The sequence below is a fragment of the Pseudoliparis swirei genome, chromosome 5, assembly GCF_029220125.1.
Source record: "Pseudoliparis swirei isolate HS2019 ecotype Mariana Trench chromosome 5, NWPU_hadal_v1, whole genome shotgun sequence".
In the NCBI taxonomy this organism is placed as follows: domain Eukaryota; kingdom Metazoa; phylum Chordata; class Actinopteri; order Perciformes; family Liparidae; genus Pseudoliparis; species Pseudoliparis swirei.
The window spans coordinates 26,478,504-26,488,503 of NC_079392.1; the positions used below are offsets into that span (position 1 = coordinate 26,478,504).

General features: G+C 49.4%; 2 protein-coding genes across 2 annotated transcripts in view; one reads left to right on the top strand and one right to left on the bottom strand.

Moving 5' to 3' along the window:
* The window catches only part of scfd2 (sec1 family domain containing 2), a 74,963-nt gene that overhangs the window by 55,407 nt on the left and 9,556 nt on the right, over positions 1-10,000 (top strand). The window contains exon 7 of the mRNA XM_056415621.1: positions 253-387. Coding sequence (XP_056271596.1) covers positions 253-387 — 135 coding nt within the window. The remainder of the gene's footprint in view (positions 1-252; positions 388-10,000) is intronic.
* rasl11b (RAS-like, family 11, member B) lies at positions 6,550-8,701 on the bottom strand. The gene is made up of 4 exons (XM_056415620.1): positions 8,448-8,701; positions 8,263-8,319; positions 8,085-8,161; positions 6,550-7,482 (listed from the first exon to the last, which is right to left on the bottom strand). Exons 1-4 carry the CDS (start codon positions 8,560-8,562, stop codon positions 6,973-6,975), a joined length of 759 nt encoding a protein of 252 aa, XP_056271595.1. The 5' UTR covers positions 8,563-8,701; the 3' UTR covers positions 6,550-6,972.

A 10,000-nucleotide genomic window follows, 5' to 3' on the forward strand; every position in this document is an offset into this window, starting at 1 on the left:
ACACACACAGGGACACACACACAGGGACACACACACAGGGACAGACACACACACAGGGACACACACAGGGACACACACACAGGGACACACACACACACACTCAGCCTGCCGTGCAGCTCCTCTATAGAACGTGTCTATGAGGAGAAGTTTCTCCTCAGTGAGTCACTGACCCGCTAGACGTCACCTTGGTTACCCCGGAGCACCTCACCTGTTGTTGTTGTTGTTGTTGTGTTGACGGCGCTGTCCCCTCAGGCCTCGTACCGGCCGTTCCTGAGGCAGATCCTGGAGGAGGTGTTCCACCCCGACCGGCCCGACTGCCCCGACATCGAGCACACGTCTGGAGGCCTCGCCGACCTGCTGAAGACCGGCTTCAGCATGTTCATGAAGGTCAGAGGTCACCTCCACCTGTAGCCCCGCCCCCAAACGGCCCTGCTTCATGGTCTGTCGACTCTGAATGACCATAAAGTATCAATGATGACATCATGCTGTATAGAAGAAGACTTGAAACTAGAGACTGAGACGTAAACTCATGTTTACAATGTTTACTGAGGGAATACATCAAGAGAAGTAGAGTCACTATATAGACTTCTATACAACCAGAGGAGCCCCCTGGTGGTCAGGAGAGAGAATGCAGCTTTAACACATGAAGCATAGACTTCTATACAACCAGAGTCGCCCCCTGGTCCCTGGTGGTCAGGAGAGAGAATGCAGCTTTAACACATGAAGCACAGACTTCTATACAACCAGAGGAGTCGCCCCCTGGTGGTCAGGAGAGAGAATGCAGCTTTAACACAGGAAGCATAGACTTCTATACAACCGAAGTAACGTTTTTGAGTTATTAAAGGGAAATCTAAAGCGCTGATCATCTGAATTTTTTTAATTTATTTGTTTATTGTTACTCTTTAATCTCAAATTGGTCTAATGAGTCAATTCAGTTCAATTTATTTTAATTGGAACCGCGCAGTGGAATGTGAATGTAAATCAAACTGTTTTAATGAATCTCATTTAAACAAGACACACATCAGAGAGACTTTTATTTTGAAGGCTCAATGAGACCTCATGCAATACTTTGATTATTGTTTCTTTACGGATCATGTCTGTCCTTCCAGCAGCCTCACTCTGAGGAGACCACATCTGGGCCTGTTTAGGGGGGGGGGGGTAGACCGAGGCCTTGGTTTTACACATTAAGGAACTTGGCCCAGGAACCTCCGAGTCAGACGGACTAAATCTATAAACCTCTAAAGCTTTAAAGCTCGCAGCGTTCTGCAGGAGCCAAAAGACGACAAGAAAAACACTTAGACCGGCACGGAGCCCCTAGACCGGCACGGAGACCCTAGACCGGCACGGAGACCCTAGACCGGCACGGAGACCCTAGAACTCCAGTAATAATAATAATAATCATTTATTTTATATAGCGCTTCTCAAGGCACCCGAAGTCGCTTTACAGAGTACAGAGTCCAGTAGTCATCCACACACACAGTCGTCCCGGTGGTGGTAAGCTACATCAGGAGCCACAGCTGCCCTGGGGCAGACTGACGGAAGCGTGGCAGCCAATCAGCGCCTACGGCCCCTCCCCCACCACCAACATTCATTCACATCCATACGAACCGGGGTGAGGTTGCGGTGCATGTCTTTATGATGGTGGGGGAAACCGGAGTACCCGGAGGAAACCCACACAGGCACGAGGAGAACATGCAAACTCCACACAGAAAGGACCTGGAACGACCGGGATTCGAACCCAGGGCCTTCTTGCTGTGAGGCGACAGTGCTACCCACTGAGCCACCGTGTAAAACTTTATTGGTTAATGTCAAACTGTCATTGAACGTCTCCACCAATCAGCATCCAGGAACAGAAGCCCCTCCCCTTTTCTCTAACGACAATGTCGATCAAAAACGTTTCACATTAAATGAGCCGAGAACACGACGACATCAAATAGATTAAGCATGAATAAATTAATAAATATAGCATTAAGTAAATAAAGCATAATGTAAATAAAGAATAAAATAAATAAAGCATAATGTAAATAAAGAATAAAATAAATAAAGCATTAAATAAATAAAGCATAATGTAAATAAAGAATAAAATAAATAAAGCATTGAATAAATAAAGCATTAAATAAATAAAGCATAATGTAAATAAAGAATAAAATAAATAAAGCATTAAATGAATAAAGCATTAAATAAATAAAGCATAATGTAAATAAAGAATAAAATAAATGAAGCATTAAATAAATAAATCATAATGTAAATAAATACATGAGCTTGTTTGTTTGTGTTTTCCGTGCACATGTCCATAAGCCCCTCCCCCTCCCGTGTTACATAGCCGTGCACATGGTTCACACTCTGCAGCAGTGTGTGTGTGTGCGTGTGCGTGTGTGTGTGTGTGTGTGTGTGTGTGTGTGTGTGTGTGTGTGTGTGTGTGTGTGTGTGTGTGTGTGTGTGTGTGTGTGTGTGTGTGTGTGTGTGTGTGTGTGTGTGTGTGTGTGTGTGTGTGTGCGAGCGAGCGAGCCACCAGCAGAACACGCGAGCTGCTTCATCCTGTTCAACACATGTTGAATCATCCTCGACATGCGGCGCCCGGCCTGCTGCGGCTTCACGTGTTCAGCCTCCCTCCTTCTCTCCCTCTCTCTCTCTCTCTCTCTCTCCCTCTCTCTCTCTCTCTCTCCCCCCCCCCTGATTGCTCGGCCAGCGTTCACACTGAGCGCGGCAGCCGGCAGCAGAGACACCACCGACATCACCGTGCTGTCGGCTCCTGAGGGCTCCGACACGTGTCGGAGCACACGTGTGCTCGAGCCACCATTCCCGAGGTCACGGCGTGGGGAGGGGGGCGTGGGGGGATAGGGAGGGGGGGGCGGGCTTTGTTTTGACGGGTTTTCCGGGAGGCACCGTTGTTCATCCCCAGAGAAGCGACTCTATGGTACTGACCCGTGTTCTCAGAACCCGACGCGTCCGTCTCCATGACGATCCTCCTCAAGTCACCAGAAGTTACGTGACATCACGCCTCATTTGCATATTTAATTGTAACCTTTCATATCATTACAATAATGAATGAGTATCTATGATGTCTATGATGTCATGTTTTGATCCTATGGCTCATTGACTCCTCCCCCTAACGATGTATAATGAACTGACCAATCACAACGTCCCGTCAGCAGGTGAGTCGTCCTCATCCCGGCGACAGCCCGTTGCTCCTCCTCTTCCTGGTGGGCGGAGTCACGCCTTCAGAGCTGCGTCTCGTCAGAGGTTGTCGCCACGCACAGACCGGGCGCTCAGGTGAGATGACCAACAGTTCCCTTTCACAATAAAAGCCCTGAACCCAGCGGTATAATAATAAATAATAATAATAAAGTACAAATAATAATAATAAATATATATAAATAGATGAATTAATAAATATATACATAAATAAATAAATGTACTTTTTAAAAATAATTTTACTTTAATATATTTAATGTGTAATTTATTTTATTTTATTTTTGTTCTTGAGTGACTGATTTAAACATAAAATGACTTATTCAGCGTTTAACAGGATTGGAAATTAAAATAAAAAGCATGCTGTGGTGCACGTGTTGCGCAATCCTGTGTGTCCCTGCATCGGTCCCCACACTGTACCATAAACAAACCCGTAAACACACCGTGTGCACACACACACACGCGACTCCTTCTTAAAAAATGTAAAACGCGACAAACAAACAATCAACGATGTAATCAGCGCTGAGTGAGCGGGACTCATTCGGTCCACACGGACATGTTTTCTCTCTGGGGGGGAGGAAGAGGAGGAGGAAGAGGGGGGGGATCAGAGAGTGATGTGGTTGGTCTTAATAAGAGGCCGCAGCAATGAGAGGCCTGAGGATCAAAGCCTCTGTAATCAGGACCAACTGCATGAAGACATAGAGCTGCTGGACCACACGCACACACACACACACACCGTGCACGTATGTGTGTGTGCGTGTGTGCGTGTGGCCAGAGCTCCTGTGTTGAAACGCACTCGGCCACGACGAACATTCCCAGAAGTTAAAGCAACGCGGAGCTCCTCCTGTTGCGCAACAGACGAAAAGACTGCGGCGAGGTCGCCTGAAGGTCACTTGAAGGTCGTCTGAAGGTCACTTACAGGTCGGCGTCCCTCACGTTCTTTCCGGGTCCACATGAACGAGGTGAACAGCAGCGGCGGCTGAAGAGCCTGAGAGGTCCAGTCCAGGTGTTTTAAGGGTCGTTGGTCACAGGTGAGAGAACCACTTGGCTCCGCCCCTTTTTACGACTAGTAAACTAGAAGTTCGTGGAAAGTTGCCAAATTCACTTTTATTTTTTAATTTATTTTTAATATTGTAACCATTTCTAAGGCGTTCCTTCGAGTTGCTCGACCAGCCGGGGAATAATAACAACACATACAGGAAGTGATGTCATCACCACCTCCACCTGATTCACGCTCCGCTTGAATCAGCGTCATCTTTATTCACGAGCCGGGACCCAGTGACCCACTTCCCCCCGTGCATGTTGTTGTTGATGTTGTTGTTGTTGTTGTTGCAGGTGCTGGTGCTGTCCACCAGACTCCTGCGGCCCGCCGGCGACCCGAGCTGCTGTTCGCGGTCCGGAGGCTGCAGCGGGCGCCGCCTGAAGGAACGCCGTCTAGCTAACGGCGCACGTGGGAGGCAGCGAGGGGAGGGAGGGCGACACATGCGGCGCCGGGCGCCGGACCGAGAAGAATCATCTCCATCCTGCTGGCGTCGTGTTCGATGCCACGAGATTCATGAGGAGAATAAACTGAACTGTCAGAAAGAAAAGTGTGTGTATGTGTGTGTGTCTGTGTATGTGTGTGTCTGTGTGTGTGTGTGAGATGTGTTTATTTACAAGCCAGAACTTCTATTATCCAAACCAGTCACACACACACTCAGGTGCTCTTCAGTGTTTCTCGTCTGATTTCTCAGATTTATAATCATAAACTAAAATGAACCTGAAGTTTCATTCTTGATAAACGTCTTTAAAGCTTTTTATGATTCAAATGTGACAAAAAACGACAGAAGAGTCTGAGGACCATGTGAACCGGACCCCATGTGAACCGGACCATGTGAACGGACCATGAGGACCGGACCCCATGAGACGGACCCCATGTGACCGGACCCCATGTGAACCGGACCCCATGACGGACCCCATGAGACCCGGACCGGGACCCATGTGAACCGGACCCATGTGACCGGACCCCATGTGAACCGGACCCCATGAGGACCGGACCCATGTGAAGACCCCATGTGAACCGGACCCCATGAGGACCGGACCCCATGTGACGGACCCCATGATGTGAACCGGACCCCATGAGGACCGGACCCCATGAATCCCATGTGAACCGGACCCCATGTGACTGACCCCATGAGGACCGGACCCCATGACTGGACCATGAGGACCGGACCCCATGTGTACGGACCCATGTGAACCGGACCCCATGAGGACCAGACCCCATGTGGACCAGACCCCATGAGGACCGGACCCCATGTACGGACCCATGTGAACCGGACCCCATGAGGACCAGACCCCATGTGACCGACCCCATGAGACAGACCCCCATGTGGACCGGACCCCATGAGGACCAGACCCCCATGTGGACCGGACCCCATGAGGACCGGACCCCATGTGAACCGGACCCCATGAGGACCAGACCCCCATGTGGACCGGACCCCATGAGGACCAGACCCCCATGTGGACCAGACCCCAGAGGACCCCATGAGGACCGGACCCCATGTGGACCGGACCCCATGAGGACCAGACCCCCATGTGGACCGGACCCCATGAGGACCGGACCCCATGTGAACCGGACCCCATGAGGACCAGACCCCCATGTGGACCGGACCCCATGAGGACCGGACCCCATGTGGACCGGACCCCATGTGTACCGGACCCCATGTGAACCGGACCCCATGAGGACCAGACCCCCATGTGGACCCCATGTGTACCAGACCCCCATGTGGACCGGACCCCATGAGGACCAGACCCCCATGTGGACCGGACCCCATGAGGACCAGACCCCCATGTGGACCGGACCCCATGAGGACCCCATGAGGACCCTCAGTGCACCGGTACTTCCCTTGACGTGACCGTGCTCCTCTAGAGGTCTCTGTGGGTTCATCAACACTTTATATCTTTAAACTAGTTTTCACGTTATAAACCAAAAGGTTTCATATCGGATCGTTTTTGGTTCGGCTGATAAATATTTTAAAGAAAAATTCTCCATCGATGTAAAAAGTGTGATCAGTTATTATATAGAAACAGTGTCTGTCGCCATCTTGGATTATGGACGCCGCCATCTTGTTTTTTTTCCAGTTCCACGCCGAGCCTTTAAATTATGGTCTGTATATTATGGTGTTTGAAGCCCATGTTTGTTTACCTCTAGCTCTCGGATGAAAAGGCTTGAAAGAATATATTTGACTTAAAATAAACACGACTCCCTCTTATTGACTGGGATGTGTTTGTTTCTCGTTGCCGTAGCAACGGCTCTTCCAGCCCGTTATAGTCTGAAGTAGTTTGTGTGTGAACTGCAGCAAACAACCAGGAACAAAGTTCAAGTCATCATTTATTTTATTGTGAACACAAAAATATGAACAAAAAGGCTTTTTGGATCATAAAGTGCGTGAATAAGACACACACACACACACACACACACACACACACAGGGCTGCACTGAGCCCGCCTCCAGAGTCCAGCATCAGGACCACAGCAGCACCTCGCGGCGCCGTGCTGGGTCCGACCCACCAGAACCGTCCTGGTCTGAGTCGCTCACGGCGGCGGCGCCTTCGTCGTCTCGCCGCGCGGCGCCGCCCCGTCCCGAGTGACGTTGCCTTGCTGAAGCTCCGCCCCCTTTGACCTCTGAGGGTCTTCAGCGCGTAGAAGCGGTGAATCTCTTCCCGCCTCTTTGGGCTTTTTCTTCTTCCGGCCCGCCGTGGGGCCGCGGTTTGGTTTGCGTTCATCTTAAGCCCCGCCCCCTCACACCGAGGTGGCGATCCTGACTTTGGCCGACAGCGCCTGCTTGAAGCGCCGCTTCAGGTCCTGCATGTTGGGCGACTTGGGCCGCGGGATGAGGATGAGGGACGAGCGCCGCTTCTCCGCGACGGGCGGCGGCGTCGCGGCCGCCGTCGTGGGCGCCAGCGCCGCCCGCCGCGGCTTGGCGAGCTGGCAGCACAGCCGGTGGAAGGCCCGGTGCACCTGGCTGTAGTCCTCGCTGGCCGACACCTCGTAGAAGGAGCAGCCCAGCGCCGCCGCCAACGCGGCGCCCTGCGCCGGCTCCACGCCGCGCAGGTGCAGCAGGTCGGCCTTGTTGGCCAGCAGGATGACGGGCGGCGCCGCGGCGCCCCCGGTGCGCAACACCTGCTGGTGCAGCTGCTGGATCAGGTCCAGGCTGCGGCGGTCGGTGGCGGAGTAGACCAGCACCACCGCGTCCGCCCAGCGGATGGAGCCGGTCACGTGGTCCGGGAGGTTGATGCTGTTATCGGTCATCTGGGAGGAAGAGGAGGAGAAGAAGAGGCCGATTAAAACCAAAGACTTCAAAGACTCGCGAGAAGTGGACAGATATTCTGAAGCCTACATTTGGCCGTCGCCATCTTGGTTTATTTTGCAACCAGTGAACAGGAAGTGACCATATATGGACTGAGGAGTGACGTAGTGTACCTCTGGTGTCGATCTGTCATCACCTTGTAGCCCCGCCCCTAAAGCGTCCCTGCTTTGTGGTCGTTGGGCTCTAAATGACCATAAAGTACTAAATATACAACCAGAGGAGCCCCCTGGTGGTCTGGAGAGAGAATGCAGCTTTAACACATGAAGCATAGACTTCTATACAACCAGAGGATCTGTGGCTCCTGATTAAATAACTGGAATGCTGATCCAGACTCCGGTTCCCCCTCCAGAGTCTGGATCCTTTACGATCCTCAACACTCCTGATCCTGAATGCACATTATGGGATGGATTCAGACTCTAGAGACATATTTGGGGTGTGGACTGCCGCCCAGTTACTTTTGATTTAATTATCTACGTGTTGAACGTCTTCAGGGTAAATAAATATAAATGAATATAGACATATATATTTTAAGAGCGGGTCTCACCTCCACACCAGGAGTGTCCTGGACCTGGATGGTCACCTGCTCCGTGTCCACCTGGACTTCTCTGGAGTAGAGGTTACCTGCACAGACACAAACAGTTAGACTCTCGTACTTTCACCTTTTATTTCATTGTTTTGCATTTAACAGCCACTTTGAGCGTGCTGCTCGTCACGTGACTCACCGGCGTTTCTCTCATAGTCCCCGATGAACCTCCTGGTGAGGAAGCGCACGACCAGGGCTGTGAGGAGGAGGAGGAGGAGGAGGAGGAGGAGGAGGAGGAGGAGGAGGAGGAGGAGGCGTTAGGGCATTTCATTACACATTATATTCACATTAATCTCCCTCCGGAGCCATCGAGGTGATTCTTACCGGTCTTCCCGACCCCGCTGCCGCCGATCACCGCGATCTTGATCACCCGGTTGGGCACCGAGCACTGCGGCGCTGCGTACTCCGAGATGGTGGACATGTTCTGGATCAGACGCATCGTGATATTATAATATTATAGTATTATAATATATTATATAAGTAGTAGAAGTAGTAGAAGGTTGTTTTCTCCTCGGAAGAAAAAAGAAGCTGCAGAGAGGAGGCGATAATCCTGAGAGGAGGAGCTGCTGCAGGCTGGAGGAGAGAGAATGTGCCGAGAGGAGAGGGCGCGCGCCTTTTATAGCGCGCGAGAGGTCGCCCCTCCTCCCCCCCCTCCTCCTCCTCCTCCTCGTGCGCCTCCGCCTACACGTGTCGCCGGCGGGCCGCGGGAGGCTCCGCGCTGCGCAGGTGTCCGGGTCGTCGGCGCACATGCTGCCATGTGAACGCGGTCACGGTTATGATGGGAATATGAATTATGAAACGTGGTAAACAAATGAGTCTCTGGATGCTGTGTGAACAGACCCTCTGCATAAGCTTCAGATTATATATTATTTATTAATAAATGTGTATAAATGAGGCATAAAGCCTCATAATATATATTATTTATTAATAAATGTGTATAAATGAGGCATACATTTTTATAATATATATTATTTATGATTAAATGTGTATAAATGAGACATAAAGCTTCTTAATATATATTATTAATTATTAAATGTGTATAAATGAGGCATACATCTTCATAATGTATATTATTTGTATAAATGAGGCATAAATATTCATAATATATATTATTTATTATTAAGTGTATAAATGAGGCATACATCTTTATAATATATATTATTTATTATTAAATGTGTATTAATGAGACAAAGCCTCATACTATTAATAATAAAAATATATAAATGAGACATAATGCTTCTTAATGTATATTATGTATTAATAAATATGTATAAATGAGGCATAAATCTTCATAATGTATATTATTTATTAATACATGTGTATAAATAAGTCTCTTTATATTTCTTATGTGTTTTTCTAGGGTGGCTTTAGCTCAGTGGGGTAAGAGGGCCGTCCTGCAACCGCAAGGTTGTGGGTTCGATCCTTCTCCCCCGTAATTTGCAAGTCTGCAAGTGGCACTGAAGGGACACTGAACTGAACCGCTTCACGCTACAGCCCACCATCATAATAACTGAGGATGGGATTAAATGCAACTAATTTCTTCCCCTTTAATAAAAGTGTATATTCTTATTCGTATATTCTTTTATAGGATCACATTTATTGTTACAGGATGAATCCTTCAACACGTTGAGAACGTGTTGAGACATGCAGTGGCACATGCTGGACACACACACACACACTCACACTCTCACTCACACACACTCACACACACTCACACTCTCACTCACACTCTCACTCACACACACACGCCTGACAGCAGCTCATGCTGGGAGCACTCAGCCCTTCAGCCTCCACATCACTTCCCCACAGAAAGAACAAAGCCGTAAATGTTGTTTCTATATTTGTTGTTGAGATGAAATATAATAAATATGATAATA